General features: G+C 42.1%; 1 protein-coding gene across 3 annotated transcripts in view; it reads left to right on the top strand.

Moving 5' to 3' along the window:
* B3GNT2 (UDP-GlcNAc:betaGal beta-1,3-N-acetylglucosaminyltransferase 2) overlaps window positions 1–15,248 on the top strand; it is a 19,690-nt gene extending 4,442 nt beyond the window's left edge. For 2 of the 3 annotated variants that reach the window (XM_010706467.3, XM_010706468.3), the window contains exon 2: window positions 12,818–15,248. In XM_010706467.3, the coding sequence (XP_010704769.1) occupies window positions 12,827–14,020 (1,194 nt within the window). In that variant the 5' untranslated portion in view covers window positions 12,818–12,826 and the 3' untranslated portion in view covers window positions 14,021–15,248. Of the gene's footprint in view, window positions 1–9,440; window positions 10,842–12,817 lie in introns of those variants that run through there. The other variant, XM_010706469.3, reaches the window with a different exon arrangement.
* The last annotated feature ends 1,746 nt before the right edge of the window (window positions 15,249–16,994 follow it).

Below are 16,994 nucleotides of genomic sequence, written 5' to 3'. Positions count from 1 at the left end.
CCCCCAGGTCTCCGGATGATGTAGAACACAATGAAAAGCCGGCCTCGTTAAAATGTCCTGGGTGAGCTGTGCTGAAGTCTCATGAGGAGCAATTAGCATTTAAATAAGGGAAGAAATCCCCGGGTGCGATGGGTGTGGTGCTGAGACTTTTAAAGGAACACTTGATGAAGCAGTTTCTTCGTGGTTAAGAAAGCTTTGTTGTTTGAGGGACATACAATAGCAAGGGATGAAAAACATCCAGCTTCCAACTAGTTATGCTCGCCTTTGCAAATGAATTCTGAAATTTGACAGTCGATTACATGATTTCAATCGTAAGCCAGCTAGATAAATCGAATCAGCAGTCATCTTGATTTCTGAGTGAATGACTGACGTTCTTCTCTTTCTGTAAGAGGTGAATTCTCATTGGTAACGTGCCACCAGAGGATGCGATGACAGGTTTGGATGAGACCAGCCTGAGCCTTGAGGTGCTGCTTCCTGTGGCCAACACCTGCCTGCTGCTCTGCTCTGCTCGTCCTCCTGCGGCTGCTCCCCACGCACAGGCCTGTGTAGGAAATGTTCCTTCTGACAGAGGGGAGCTGTGAGACCTTCCAGCTGCGCACGGAGGCTCTTCTTCAGAGGCGCAGCAGCAGTGCTCCTGTAGTGCTGGGGTAGCTGTCTGCAGCTGTGTTGTGGGCCGTAGTGAGGAACTGATAAGGTTGGGAAATAACCTTCCCACTTGCTCATCTTCAGTGTTGTGCGATGTAATGCAGCTAGCTATGCAAGTGTGGGAAAGGCTGTTCAGTGCAAGGAGCTGCTAGGCGTCAGACCAGTTACGCTGTTCTACCTTACTTGGGTAATGATTTTCTTTAAAATCAGATGAAGTCAGTGGTAGTGGAAGGTGGTCTCTAAGTTGAACGATGTTACTGCAACCTGTTGATTTGCTTTTGAATAAAAATAAGAAGTGAAAGAGATGTAAAATGGCTGGAAATTGGTGACTTAAACCTCAGTCAGTTATAGCGGATACTTGATATTACTGTGCAGGTACCAGGTGCAGAAGTTCCTGGTTGGATTTATAAGGCTATATGCTTGTCTGCTCTTAACATCAATGGGAATGAAGCGAATGGAGTTAATTGCTTAACCTGCTTAAAGGCCTTTTGCAAAATCCTTGAGGTGTTATATGCATCTTTAGCTGCTTACAACTGGGGGAAAAATTGCTCTCTCTTCCTTGAACGTGATAGTTTGAAATGAGATCTGTGTTTTTTGTGCTTTGCAAGTTTGAAGAAGGAAAACAAACTTCTACATTTCAGAGCTCTGCTCATTTTCTCAACTATAAATGAATCCTGCAGAAAGGTGAAAACAGTCTTCTCTGCGTTAGTTAACTATACTTGAAACCCAAACCAATTAAGGGCGAAAATCTTTTCACGTGTTTGTGTTCTTAAACACTTCTTTAATTTAGTCCTGCAAATAGAGGCAAATCCAGAAATTTGGGCCGATATACACACATCATTAATGTAGTTCAATTTGGCATGTGGTTGAATAACTGTGTAACACTTACGTAGGCTGGGAGAGATGGCCTGAGATGGCTTGGAAGGTTGTCAGCAGCACAGTGTCCTTCCTATCTGCTGGCTGCAGGAACAGGAATCCTGGAAGCTGAATTGAAATGGATGTCTCTCTTAACCCTGCAGTGGGATGATCTGGAGGTAATTACCTGGTCAGGCATACCAACTTACAGCACCTTGCTTTTAAAATGTGGTTTTAGTAGCGTGGCTTATGTGTGTCAGGCAAGAAGATACGGTGAGAGTAATGTTTTAGATGTGAAGCATAGTGCTTAATGGTTTTGTAAGTTGACTGAATGATCAGCATTGTGTGTGCAGATACAGAGGTCACTGGAATGTGGCTACGGCAGCAATAACTACTGGTCTTAAGGTAATGCTGGCTGAGGTGCTAAGGAGATGATCTGGCTTGTTTGTGGATTCTATGGTTATTTGCATATTCACTAGATGGGCTACATCTTTTTAATTCTTACTGATCCAGCATAAATGCCTGAAGCAGGACAGTGCCTGACTGTAAGTACCCGCTGAACGCAGCAGGCAGGCTTGCAGTGCTTCCCCTTTGCTGTGACAGCTGGCACTGACCTAGGCGCTCGGTGTTGGGAAGGCAGGTGGTGGGTGGTTACCTGCTTCCTTTGCCTTCCAGCACCTATGGGAGGGCAGTGCTCCAGCTGAGCTTACCTCTTGCAACGAATAACAACCCGTTGGCCCAAGTAGGGAGAAGGGGCAGAGCTCACCGACTGCAGGGAGGTATCAGAGGCTGGAAGCCAAAGGCAAGCAGCTTCTGGTGGCCTCGTGCTGCCGCTTGCCTGGCCAGCCAGGGAGCCTTGCTGCGTGTGGGGCAATGAGCAGGAGCGGCAGAGTGCTGATACGTGGAAACAGAAACGGGATCTGCTCTGGTCTCAGCTTGCCTCTTCTGTGCTGGTGCGGCACAGCGGTGAGTGAACCTGCTGACGGGAGCCAGCTGGGAGCTAATTGCCCTGTTATTGTTAGGTTCTTTATTCAGCCTCTTCAGTTCCCTGAACTGACGCAGCCCAGTCGCTTGGGTGAAGGGTGAGATGGGACTGTGCAGTCGGAATGGGGATAATTAACAGGAGTATGTCAGCTGTGACTGACACTGCTTTAAACTGCTGTGGAACCGTACCCATGGAACTGAAGTGATGAATGGCAGTTTTCTTCGAAGAATTACTTTTTTCGAAGAATATCTTCTCAGTTTTCTTTGAAGAATATTTTTTCAGTTTTCTTATCAGTTTTCTTCGAAGAATATCTTTTTTCCATCCGGTTAAACCTCCTCTCTGAATTCTTTATGATTTACTGCTCATCCAAGATGGAGCCTTCTCAGAGGCATTTTAAAGACTGAAGGTTGTGAATCAGGAGCTGCCAGCTCTGGGTTATTCCTGACAAACGTCACAATTCATAACTCTAAAGCCCAAACAGCACGTGGCCTTTGTGTACCGAGCTGGGAAAAACACATCTCTCTCCCTGCTGTAAGCCCTCAAACACTGAGGGATTCAACTTGGGTGTTTTTATAGCACGTTAAGGCTGCTTCCTGATCACTATCAGCATATCTTTCACTCATTCTGTAGGGAGAATTGTAAGGTTTATTCTGTAAGCCAGCTGAGGTTCACAAAACTGGCTATGATGTACAACATGAGATTTTATTTGGAGAAAATGGTGCATTTGATATTCTGTAAATATGCTTTGAGAGCGCATTCTCTTGTGTATCTCACATTTGTAGGTTGTGTAATAACCTTCATATGCTTGTCATAAAATTATTTATGGAGTAGCAAATACAACAGCAATGTTAATTTCCAACTTGCACGTTAGGCTGTTCCTTTATTGCTGCATTTCATCTATGGGAAACATAATACGAAACAGACTTCTCAGAACATCACCTTCATAAAGCAGGAGTTGTGAGAGCAGATGAGGTGTGTGCAAGTGCAGACAATTGCTTTAGTGCCTGATAAAGTCAGCCGGGGTTAGAAAGACATTCCTTCATTTTTGTGGTGGTTTTTCCTTGGATGATAGCAAAGGCTTGGACTGTTGCAGAAAGTTTGCAGGCCTGGTTTGGATAACTGAAAGAATGGGCCTTGTGTTGTACCACAGTACAGAATCTTAAAGGCTTTTTTCTGAGTTTGTTAAATTACCATTGGACTGCATTGTACATGAGCGTTAGATTTGCTTTTTTGGAGTGTATGAACTACAAGAGGTGGGAGGGAAGCATTCCTGTGACATACTGGGTTAGTTACCACATGGAGTGAGATCTGTGTGTGGGGAAGTTGTGACAGTTTCTTTCCTTCCTGTTTTTTTTTTTTTAATGCTTCAGTTGGAAACAAGGGATTTTCACCCATCTGTTTGCAGGCATACATTTGTTCACCTTATTTTTAGAAGATGAGTTTGAAGCTTTTTATCCCTGTGGTTGCAAATGTAAGTTGCTGAATGAATGGAGAATGAATGGAGCAGTTATTTCCTAAGGTCTGTAAGTAGCTCCAGTGTTGCTGCTGCAGGAGAAGGCTTTGTTGCAATTAGGGAGGGGGGTCATTTTAGAGCTGCTTGATGCCAGGAGGCTTTACTGTGAGGCAAGAACAAGAGCCTGTATGAAAATCCTTCTGTAGAAAGAGGGCTTTGGGTGGGCTATTGGAAAAGGAGGGACGGTGAAGAGCTTTGTCAGTGGGGTAGCTCCAAAACTTGAGGTTTGTGGGTGGAGGCGTTTTCAGTTATGTAAGAGGAAGGAACTAAAAGCTTCAATTCTTTTGTCCTAGTTTCGGACTCGAAAAACTAGCACGCCACCTGTAAGGTAAACCTATTGTGGAGTTGGAGACGGCCCAAGTTTATTGCTGTAGCTGCTCTGAAGTTATGTTTGTGAGCTGGCTGAGTGCGTGGGTCGGGGTTGGAGAGAGTAGCAAATAGTAGTTGGCCAGGAGGCAGCACAGCTGTGGCACAGAAATGCTTGCTTCATTAGAAGACAGGCAGCCACCTAACAATCCTGCTTCGGTGCTCTCAGTTTCAGGTAAATTTTCATGTTCAGGAAGACTTTCCTGTTTTCAACACTGCCTCAGAAAAGAGAGAGGGAGAGTTGGTTTGGAAGAGGAGTTGCTTTACTTCCTTTACCCATGCCATAACATATTAAATGTAGTACAAAGCTGATGAACCATCTGTGATACTGTGCATGGTTTGTTCCATTTCCTTCAGTCACAGGGCATGGTCTGGGAATAACTGGTTTAGTGAGTAATACTGGGCTTCAGGTCCTCTTAATCAGCCCAGATGAGTGCTAATTAGCGATAACCTGTGGATGCTAGAAACTGAATTGAGGTGATGTAATGTTCTGTGGGTCAAAAGACAGCAGTGGCCTTCCATGAAAGCATTAATGATGGAAACTGAGGACTTTGGTCTGCTCAGCATTGGCCTACCTGCCATTAATGAGAGAGCTTCTTAAGCTGATGGGAGTATGCAGAGATGTCTGTGGGGAGTTATTTCTCAAACTCTGCTTATTTTTGAATTCATTCTCTTCTATTATTACGTTTAGCAAGGCTGACTGTGATCTCTCTTATACTGAGTACTGTTGATATATGGCTCTAACAAGAGTCTTCATAAACTCCTATGAGCTTAAAGTAATAAATACTTTTGTGGTTGTCATATCAAAAATGATTTAATAGAAATGGCTGAGGAGGAATGACAAAGACATTCAGAGATGCAGAAGGCTTCCAGAAATAACAAGGCTGCAACTATTCACCCCGCAAAGAAGGAACAGAGGGTGTGTAAAGGTTTGCTATATTAGGTAGTATGGCAAACACAGGGAAAATTTTCTGTTTATTGTGCTTTCAAAGAGTTCCCCTTCTGTCTGATAATAGGAAAGCAAATCATCTGGAGTTCTTTCTGTAAGAAGAATTGAGAAGCACATTGCTAGTGAAGTTCATACAGTTGAAAATGTACACGGGTTCAAAGAGGGAGTAGACAAAGCGAAATGAGCTTCAGTAACAGTAATTAAATATGGTCCAGAGGTAGTTCTGGCCCCAAAAGCACTCACATACCTTACTGCAGCAAATCAGGTGAGCATTACTAACGAAATGCCTCACTGTACTAGCATTGGGGTTTTCTTTGCTGTTGGGTTTTTTTTTTTTTTTTTTTGAGAGGAAAATGTTGACTGTGCTGAAGATAACCAGTAAGAAACAGAATGTAAAACTAGATTGGCTGCAATTGGGGCTATTTGCAGTTCCTTCTGCCTTGGGCTGTTCTGAGCAAACGCCAGCACATCCTCCTGTCTGCTCTGTTTTTCGGATTGCCAAACACCGCACCCAGGTTCACAGAGTCATAGAATCACAGGGTTGGAAAGGACCTACAGGATCATCTAGTTCAACCATCCTCTCATTACCACTGCTACCACAAGCTACTAAGTTGTGCTGGTGACTTCTGGTATTAAAGTATGAATTTCTCCCAGAAGTAAGTAGTCTACTGAAAGATAGTTCATCAGTGCATGAAACTAATGAAAATTAATGTTTAATCAGCAGCTCCGAATTTCCTTGAAATGTCTGTTTTGATAACTTTCTCCCAACTGGAATGCTGTTGTGCTTGTGGAACACAGAGAATATTGACTGTTATTCAGTGGTACCAATGCAACACACTTCTACAGAAGCAGAATGCTGGTATGTGCTGACTGCATGCCAGTTCTTCAGATGTTCTTTGTTTGCATTGTGTCAGGGTGGACTTGTGTGAAGTTCTGAGATACAATTGTGTGTAGTTAGAAAAATAAATAGTCCTTTAAAGTTGGAAACAACTCAAACTCTTTTAATAACAGGTCAGGGATCTTAAGCTTTTCTTCATGTGCTGAAGCTGTTGCTGTTCACACCATGAACAGAAGTGAGATATAAAACACCTGGTGCATCTCACAAGAGGGTAGGGGGACTATACATAACTTAAGGATGCGTTTAATGCATTTTTTTATTTTCCTGTATGCTGCTATTACAAACAGAACCAGAAGCTGTGTGTAACTGCTATAAGGGATACCAGGCTAAAGAATGAAGTTACGTGTTGAGATCAGCCTGCTGCAGCTCTTCTCTACAAAGGGCTTGCAAAAAGGTGGAAGCTTTTAGAAAACTGAATTACAGCTTTGTTTTGACTGCACCTTTTGAGCTTACATGTTGAAACTTGAGATCAGAGAGTATCATTTGTAAGTAAAAGCATAAAGGAGGAATGTTTTAATAGCAAGTGGCTGGTCTTAAAGTCAAGAAATTAATGTTCAGTACGTCTAGCAAGGGTACTGCTTTCTTTAATACAGCTGTGATCTTGAACACAAGTGAATGCCCTCGCCCAGGTCAGGGTTGTGCTGTGAACCTACCTGCTGGCTGGGAGCTGCTTCCAATGTGGTGCTGCCTTGTGTTGTGCCCAGTAGTGATTTTCATACAGATTAGCTCTTTATTTGGAAAGGAGATGATGGAGCCTGTTTGCGGTAATAATTCTTATTTTAGGTGTTAAACAGTTGCCAGCAGCCTGTCCAGTGTGTAATTTATCTTGGCCTTAAGTATGGGCTGAGGTACGTAAGAGCAAGGAAGAGGACTTGCGTTTTTCTGTCAGTATGAAGATGCATGAGATAATGATTTCTTTCACTTCTGTAGCGCCCGTTCTTCAATTTCCTGTTAGAAGTATGCTGTGAACTCCACTGCAAGGGTGGAGCTTGGGATGGGAGCTCATCTATGTGCAGAGACTGGTGCAGTTGCAGAGAGCTGCAGGAGAAAGTTGAGCATCACAACTGGGCATCACAGTAAGAGGCTCTGCTGTGTAAACGTCTGGAGTAATCAACAAATCTGGTCACTGCTTGGTGTGTGAATATAGGACTCTGAGACAAGAGTTGCTAATGAGGAAATTGTAGTAAAATAAAGCTAGTTCTACTCATTCTGAAAGTTATATTCCTTGAGGTGACGTGATATCTCAGCTACCATGCAGGTAGTTAATGCTCTGGTATTGCTAACAATCAGTAGGTGTTTGGCTGAATATATGCAGAACGAGCTGTACGAACTTGGTCTGATTCACAAGGGAATTTTTAAGTTTCTTGCTTCGTTAGTAAGGTCGGTAGGGTTGCCTGGCAAACCGTCCATTTGACCATTGGTTTCACATTCATCCATGGCCTTTGTTAAGAGGGCATTCTGAAAAAGATCTTTTTCTTTCCCACCTTGAAGAAGAGCAAAACCTGCCAAAATCTCAGTGTTGAAGCAAGTTCCAAGTTTTGAAAATTTCTTAGTAGATTGATTGTATGGGGCTGTACTTCAGATACAGGTGTGTGTTTTGGTGCCTTGCTTCAGAGGCAGATTAGCACACTCTCCAAATCCATTGTGCTTCCTCATCTTTATCTGACAGGATTGCCTTTTAAACCTTTTTTGTAGCTGCTTCGTTGCAACTGCCTCTCTTTCCTACAGCTAAACCTCAGTGACTTTGCATTGCGGTGTTTTAATAGCACTTGGGTAATAAATAATGCTGCAAATTGTTGTCGTGTTCTGTGTGCCAACTTTATGAAGTGCTTACAGTAAATAGAATGCTGTAACAGAGCTAATCAGAATTCATCTGCAGTATCCAAACTACATGCAATGAATCACATATGGCCTTTGCATACACTTGGAGGTGCTTGTTCTTGGTTTTGACCTTCAGCTTGGCCCTTCTGTTGGGGGTGCATGGCCTCCTGTTTGAGTTCTTGCATCCAAAAAAGGGTGGCTTGCATGATTCCTGGAAATGCATGGAGTGCACATGCCCATTTTATACCAACTCTTCTCAGTCTCTTCCTTACAAGCTCCTGGAACATGTTCACTCTTGAAATAAAGCATGAAATAATGCTGTTTTAAAGCAATCAGTGAGCACTTTTTCTCAATATTTTGCATTAAGGTTATGCGGACTTAATTTTTGTGGATGCTTGGAGTCTTTTCTTGTAGCTGATAGCTTCTCTGTAATACCTGTTTTCTTCTTCTGTTGTGGTTCCACTTGTGTGGTGGCTCACTGCCTGGTCCCACAGTGATGCTGCTTGTCTGCCCAGGTTCCACTTTCCCATCCATCTCGTGATCCCAGTTCTGCTTCCATGGTTGCACAAATGTATTTCCTTCTGTCCAAGTCTTAGTTTGACTGAAGTGGAATAGAGCTGAAGATGCGAATGTCCCGTCATCCTCTCCCAGCTTATTCAGAATAGATCTTTTCAAGTACTGTTTTTGCAGCAGGCCCTTGGTTTACCTAGAGTATGGTTAATATTAACCCCTTTCTCGTCACGTGGATGTTTCTAAAGGCTTTGAACAAATGTGTGCAGTTGTGTCAGTACCACTGCACTGCAGAAGTTGCAGAAGCAGAAATGTGAGGAGTTACACAGACCATAAATGATTGCTAGAACTGTCTTTGGATCAGGGTAGCTAAGAAGCTGAAAGCAAACATTGAAAACCTGTGAGTCAGATCACCTTTGAATCTAGGTATCACAACCCAGCTGGAACTGGAACAAGGTTTAGTAGGATATCTTTGTTCCCAGGGTTCTGCATACTGTGTTTTGCTTTATCAGTATCTAGTATGTGCTTGTATTTTACTTTGTGCTGACTAGCTACACATGCTCACCTTTTCTATTTTTAAAAGCAAAACAGCAGGATTTTTTTCCCAAGTAAAGTATTGCTTTGTACTGCACCTTTTAGTTCTTCAGTGAGTTTTTATACTGGTTTCTTTGGAGTGATGGCAGTGACACACTGGAACAGGCTGCCCAAGGAGGTTGTGGATGCCTCACCCCTGGAGGCATTCAAGGCCAGGCTGGATGTGGCTCTGGGCAGCCTGATTTGCTGGTTGATGACCCTGCATATAGCAGTGGGTTGAAACTACGTAATCATTGTGGTCCTTTTCAACCCAGGCCATTCTGTGATTCTGTGAACCAAATTGCTTTTAGTTTATTTTTGGCTTCCCTAGCAGATCTTCCATTCTCATCAGTCAAAGGAAGGGCAGCTGGAAGCTTTATAATACAAGTGGTGATGGAAGAAGCTATTACTGGAATAAGAAAAGTGCTTGTGATCTGCCCAGATTGCTGCCAGTAAGCTGTGAGTAGGAAATGGGTGCCCTCGTGTACACTGTGGTGCTGTTCCATAGCAAGCTGTTCAGGGCACACGATCTGCATTGCCATCATGCTTCAGTCAATCATTGCCGTGTCAGCAAAGCAGATGAGGAACAGAGAACAGTAACGATGTTAAAAATGCCACTTCCTCTTCCCCTGTTTTTATGAGGATTGTAATACTGTGCTTCATAGTAAATGTTGTTCCCTCGATGTGAAATGGCCCAGCTGGCATCATCTTATTGCTTCCGTCTTCAGGTGACATGATTCAAGTTAATATTAAACTGCAGGCTTACGTGTTTGCTGGAAATAGCCTTTTGGGTGTCTGCTGATTGTCTTCGACTTGCTTTTAGTTCAAGAACCCAATCTCGTGCTCCAAGTGTTTAACGCAATCCCTCTGTTTTATTTAGATAAAGGTTGCCTTTTCAACAGCTGCTTTTATCCCTTTTCCTTGTATTGATACTTAATGTTACGTTACATGTCTTTGCTCAGAAATCTTATCAGCAGTATTCTGTACCTTCTTAGAAAGCAAGACTGAAAATGATGCCAGAAGTGCTTGTATGTAGGATTGGTAATTTGTACCATACGTTATTAGACAGAACTGCTGGGATTTTTCCCCTACTGGTATTTTTGTCATGAAACACTGTACTAAGTCTTAACTAATGAAGGTTTTGCTGTCCCATTTGCTGCAGGGAATTGCTACAGGTGTGGGACTAAAACAGAGATTGAGGAAGACCTTGTAGGTACCGAATTTGAGTGCTCACCCCAAAGACCTAGAGATTGGAAAGATTTTGTTTTGTCATTGAAATAGGCTGTAGCAATGGTGTGTCATTAATTTAGAAATGATCTTAGCATCTAGAAGATGAATTGCAAAAGTGTTGAATGCCCGTGGTTTAGTAGCTAGGGGCAGTGAACAGATCAGCTGCTTAGCGCTACATATTCTGGAAAGTCAGGCTGTGACTGAGCTCTTGGCAGTCCTGCGTTTGCAATCACTGGGTGAGCCTCTCACCCTGCTGTCTCAGATGTACAGAGATCACAGGTAAAGTACCACGTCATTTGTTGTTCCACCGCAGGTTGCTTTAAAACCACTTGAGGACAAGGTGTGTGAGCACTGATACACGCTGAGCTGCGGGGAGTGGTGTGAGATGTGGGACTGCTGCTTTCCATCCAGTGTGTGTGCTTAGAGACAGAGCGGGGAAAACTGTTACCTGATGGTCTGGTTGTAGCTGAAGCTGCCAGTGCTTTTCACAGTTCAGGTATTTAGAGTAAACGGTGACACTGGCCACAGATACGTTTTTGTCTTTGAGGTATGGAACTTTGAGGTATGGAGACTTCAGGGTTGGCAGTGAGCAGGACATGAAGTAAATCTGGCTTGAGCACATATGAAGATACATATACAGATACAACATGAGGTAAAATGAAGGAAAAAGAGGCATTTCTCTCCGGTTTCTAGGAGGCGTTACTTTTTTTTTTCAACTTTTTAAACTGCTGATTTATCTGCTGTATGAAGAGAAGAGTGAGTACATGGTGTACTTCTCTAGTGCCTCTTCCTGACTGCTATTGCTCTCTGACTTCTAAGCTAACACGTACAACTGGGCTTTTGTGTTACTTCACTTGTTTTTCTGGTCTTATTTAATCACACTTCTGGTGAGTGAAAGCTGCTTTGCAGAGTTCTATGTATATCTTAAATGGAGCCTTAATGTAACTCTGTTGTTCATCCTGAATTTTCTAGTCTGGCTTCTGAATTTAGAATGAGTTGTTAAGTTTTTTTGTAGTTTTTATATTGGTTCTCTACCCTCTGGGCTAGTAAACAGTTTTAGTATTATTTTAGAGGAGCACTGTTTTGGGTTGCTTCATGCACTGTTTCTATGTCTTTCATTCTGACAGCTTTGAAGGAGAGAGGCATTGATGCATTTTCTCTGTAAGAACTGCACGTGGGTCTCAGAATAGCTTGTGCTACAACAAATACGCATACCCTTACTATTCCTGGTCTTACCAGTGTTGGGAACCTCTGCTTTTAATTTAAGTCTCTTCAGTTGCGTTTTCTGTAGGAGTAATTACACCTGGCTTTCAGCTGCCATTCTCTTTCTTTTCTGTTGGGAGAAAAAGAAAGTCAAAGCTTGTGGTATCTTCTGTCTGTCTGCAGAGTTGTGAAGATCAGTAGTGCAGCTGGTTTGTCAGCCTCTCTCCCACAGAACAGCCAAGTGAAATGGGTGGAAATGAACTATGCTTGAAAACTCAGCTTTGCTAATTTTGTAGTTGGAGGGTCAAAGAATACAAGTATAAAAGCTTGAAACTCGATTTTAAAAGAACTGACTGTATTGTATAGCAATTCGTGATGTACTTTTAAAGTTCACTTTGCTAGCAAAAAAAAAAAAATTTACCTCTCTTTGCCAAGCTGAGGACTCAGATTCTGAAGGTTGGTGACCCTGCCTGTGGCTGGAGGTTGGAACTTGATGATCCTTGGGGTCCCTTCCAACCCAAGCTATTCTATGATTTTAATTACTGAACAGTCAGATGTTTCAAGGAGACTTAAATGAGAATTATAATCTGCTTGCTAACCTCGACACTGTAAAATGCTATATAAAATTCTAAGGTGGGAAGTAGAAATTTTACGTTCTTACATCTTGTTTGCTGATGGAACCCCAAATGATTAGCTGCAGGTATGTGTGTATTAGAGATAGATAAGTCTACTTTTTTGAGTGTAGGTAAACTTTGTCCTTATATCTTAACACGTTCTTCGCAGAATCATGGCAGTCGGAAGGGACCTTTGTGGATCATCAAGTCCAACCCCCTGCTAAAGCAGGCTCCCTACAGTAGGTTGCACTGGTGGGTTTTGAATCAGCTCCTCTGGAGACATTCCACAGCCTCTCTGTTCCAGAGCTGCGTGTCCCGCTCACAGCCAAGAAGTTTTTCCTCGTTTATAATGGAACATCCTGTGTTCCAGTCTGTGCCCACTGCCCCTTGTCCTGTCTCTGGGCACCGCCAGAAAGATCCTGGCCCCATCTGTTTGACTCTCACCCATTAGGTATCTATAAGCATCGGTAAGATCTCCTCTCAGTCTTTGTCAAGCTGGGGATTCCCAGGTCTCTCAGCTTTCCCTCGTAAAGATGCTGCAGGTCCCTAATTATCTTTGTAGGCCCCTACTTAATTTGAAAGTAGTTTGCATTTTTATGAAAGCAGGAATTTGACAGGAAGAACGCTAAGAATCTGTCATTTCTTCCCTTTTCAGATATGAGAAATGAGTGTTGGACGCAGAAGATTAAAGCTGCTGGGAATTCTGATGATGGTAAACTTTTTTATCTATGTGATTGTGGAAGTCTCAAAAAGTGGCAGCCAAGAGAAGAATGCAGAAGGCCGTGTTATTATACCACAGGACAACTTTTGGAGAAAATTTACTCCTCACAAAGCCTATTGGAACAGGCAGCAACAGAAGCTTGAACTCCTGTACAACCCGATTCTGAGTCTGCTTTCCAATATGACTGTAGAAGAGAACTTAATTTTGAACTCAAGTGTTCTCAATTCCTGTGACCCTGACCCGTGGGTCACTTCAGAGATCAGCGACTTTGCGAGTTTGCCGGAAAGGTTCAAAGACTTCCTCCTCTATTTGAGGTGTAGAAATTACTCATTAATAATGGATCAGCCAAACAAGTGCAAACATAAACCTTTTCTGCTGCTGGCTATTAAGTCACTTATACCACATTTTGATAGAAGGCAAGCAATTAGGGAATCCTGGGGCAAGGAAATAAAATCGGGAGATATAACGGTCAAAAGAGTCTTCTTACTTGGTCAGACCCCACCGGAGGATCATTTTCCCAACCTTACAGACATGGTAAAATTTGAGAGCGAAACTCACAAAGACATTCTCCTCTGGAACTACAGAGACACTTTCTTCAATTTAACTCTGAAAGAGGTACTGTTTCTGAAGTGGGTGAGCAGCAGTTGTACGGATGTCCAGTTTATTTTTAAGGGTGATGACGATGTATTTGTGAATACCCATCAGATCCTGGATTACTTGAAGAGTTTATCAAAGGACAAAGCCAAAGACTTATTTGTAGGTGATGTGATCAAAGATGCTGGACCTCATAGAGAAAAAAAATTGAAGTACTACATCCCAGAAAGTGTTTATGAAGGTTCGTATCCTCCGTATGCAGGAGGTGGTGGGTTTCTGTACTCTGGTGACCTGGCATTGAGACTGAATAATGCATCTGACCAGGTACTCCTGTATCCTATTGATGATGTTTATACTGGAATGTGCCTTCAGAAGCTTGGGCTTGCTCCGGAAAAACACAAAGGTTTCAAAACATTTGATATTGAAGAGAAATACAGAAATAACATATGTTCCTACACAAATTTAATGTTAGTGCATAGTAGAAATCCTCAAGAAATGATTAAGATTTGGACAAGCTTGCAAGATCCACACTTAAATTGCTAGAGCAATGTGCATAAATCCTTTATGTCCAAGTAGCTTTTCCAAGTTTGAATCTGACTTTCTTGGTGAACCGTTGAAACTCTGTTTAATTGTTCTTTTCAAATTTTCTCAAGAAACTTTTTTCACGTACTTCTGAAAAGTGGCAGTAGTCATACTGAGAGGATGGCACAAAGACTTGGTCCTGTTTTTCCACTGTCCTGGTGGTCTTTATGTTTCAATAGCAGTCTAAACATTAAAGAGGTCTGGAAGTAACTAGCTGTCAGCTACTGATGCCTGCTGCAGAGCATCTTTCATTTATTGTGATGGTAACAGATACGTTCTTTTTGCTTGAGTAGTGTTTGTGGAGACCATTGTGTAAATTTGAAACTCACAAATTGGAGGAATGCTGTTTTACTCTATAAAACATTTTTATGAAACTTCAATTATTGATATATTTTTTTAATTTATAATTTCCAGCCTTTATGCACCCTGGACAAGTATTTTCTCCTTTACATATGTAGTCTTTTGTGCAAAGTGTGCCTGTGTCTGAAGGATTTACCCTTTTATTAGATGTGTTGTTTGGTTTTGTTTTTTTTTTTTAAACAAAAAAAGACATGGTTTCAGACACCCCATGAAAGATCTGAACGTGTAGGGGAAAGAAGGAACAAGTTCTGTTTGTGGCTGGTACAGTTCTGCTGCTGCCTACCCTGAGCTTACATACATGGTAATGCTGACATTGTTACTCACGGTATCTCTGTGGAAGCTACTCTGGTCCATCCTTGTTCTCTGCTTTCGCACTAAAAGTGATCGGGTAGCTGATTAACAATAACCAAAATTGCACATTGCTTCTAAGAGCATGGTTTGGATCTCCTGTAAAGCGGAAGCAAGTGTAGGATTGTGCAGTTCCTAACAGGTTTGAATTTTGAAGTAAAATTTGAAGTTGCATGATGTCTCATGTAGAGTTAAACATGTTCTCAAATCTCAGATTTTCTTCTGTATTTCCACATCTTGCTTATGAGAGCTATTCTAAGTAGTATTGCTTCCTTTGTATATGTAGAAGTGCCTGTCTATTTATTGTTCAGATGGAAGACCAAAACATTTTCTTAAATATATTTTGTGTAACATTTTATTTGTATAGTGTTGTCACTCAGATATTTAAATAGAGCATGATATTTTAAACCTGTGAGATGTGTAATGTTAAATAAAGCTAATTGTTATTTTTGAATTTGAAAAATAAAATGTGATTTAAATATTTCTTGCAGTGCTTCATCTCAGATGCAGTATTGACTTAATTGCACTCGAGTGTAGAGCGTTCAACACATTTCAAGAGTTACAAGGGTTTATCCAACAGCTTTGACGCTTAGGTAGTAGATTGTCAAGAAGATGCCGTTGCAGTTGTCCTTGAATTGTTAGGTGCTGCAATAGATGAGCAACAAGTGATAGAGAAATCCTGAGGATATGCAGGTGAGCAATACATTCGGTGCTGAGTTCTAAGGAAGGATCAAAGAGTGGATTGCATAAACAAAGGGACAGGGGAAGAGAGGAAGCACTAAATGTTATGGAGTAAGATGGGGTGGAGTGCATGTGTGACACTAACCGGTTAGTGGATTCGTGGGTTGCCGGAGTTAGTCATTGCTTTTCACCATTCCATGACCATGAGGTGAAAGAAAGGCCTCTTGCGTAGGACTCAACTGAGTAAAGAAAAACAGGCTGAGTGATACTGGGCAGAGGAAGTGCTGAGAGGAGGCGTCAACCCAGCTTCAAAGTGATACAAGAAAGGAAAAGGAGGAAAGGAGAAAGCTGAGTAAGTAGTCCCACTAGGCTCAATAGGTAAAAGATAGTGGCGGGGGAATTGGACCGACTGCTCCTGTTTACCTCCAGGTGAGGGGAAGCCAGTGACTGCTGCTGTTGAGCCTCCTCCTGTCTGCTCTCATGGAGAAGCAGTTCTGGAAGCAGCTGGAGTTGGTGGAGTAATGAGCAGATTGAGAACAAAGATAGGGAAATGGGCTGCAACAAGAAGGTACAACATGAGTGTCTGCTGAGGAACATAATCAAGAATGTAGGGATTTGGGAACAGTTGGGAATGGAAGATGGCAAGCCTTTAAAAAGCAGAGTGTTAGGGCGTTGTATCTTTTATGTTATATAGGGTATACGTATAGGGGCTGCCAGGTTCCTGCTTCGCTGCAGCATTGGTGGCTCCTAGCTGCTTAAAAAGAAAAATGAGCAGCGAGTAACTTTTTGGATATATATTGATTTTCTATTCTGTAAATTTAGAGTTGAGAAAACTGAGTAACAATTGATTCTTACTGATGGATTATCAAATGTAGCAATGACTTGTTTGGAATTATTTAGCAAGAAATGGTTTGGAGAATATAAAGAGCTTTATAGTAGATCACTTAGTTTAAGGGGGAAGAAAGAGTCTGCTAAGGTGGTGTGAGGATATTTGATTGTAATGAAAGTAACGGGAATAGTGGGCTGTGATAACAGGAATATGGCTCTTAGATTTAAATGAAGGTGAAGTCTTCCCGGAATCCAGCAGGGAGAATGAAGTGCTTCAGTGATTAAATGGCATTGCATCAGGTGAAGCCTTTAAAATGCATTAGCTCCTTTCTATAAATGCTCAAGCCTTTTCTTCCCAGTGCAGTTGGGAGGAGGAAATAGCAAGCCTTGGGATAAGGAAGGTAAATGAGCTGTAATTAATGGGCAGATCACAACATTTATCTTTTAGAGGAAGTCATCTTTTTTTCCTTTAAATACAAGTTTTCTGTGACTTGGAACATACATACCCTTGCATTTGTATTCCACCCCACTCCTTCCCCTGCACATCCCCATGGTGTACTTATTTTTATGTGTGAGTGAAGTGTTGCACTGGACTGGATTGGTGATAAGAACATTCTTGACTATTATTTCTGTTCTTCAGCGTACTGTTGAAAGCACTGCAAGCCAAACTTGAGAAGAGTTTTGGCTGGAGAATAATAGGCGCAGATTAGAATTTAAT

This window comes from Meleagris gallopavo, chromosome 2, assembly GCF_000146605.3.
Source record: "Meleagris gallopavo isolate NT-WF06-2002-E0010 breed Aviagen turkey brand Nicholas breeding stock chromosome 2, Turkey_5.1, whole genome shotgun sequence".
Classification (NCBI taxonomy): domain Eukaryota; kingdom Metazoa; phylum Chordata; class Aves; order Galliformes; family Phasianidae; genus Meleagris; species Meleagris gallopavo.
This window is presented reverse-complemented; position numbering and strand designations above follow the sequence as displayed.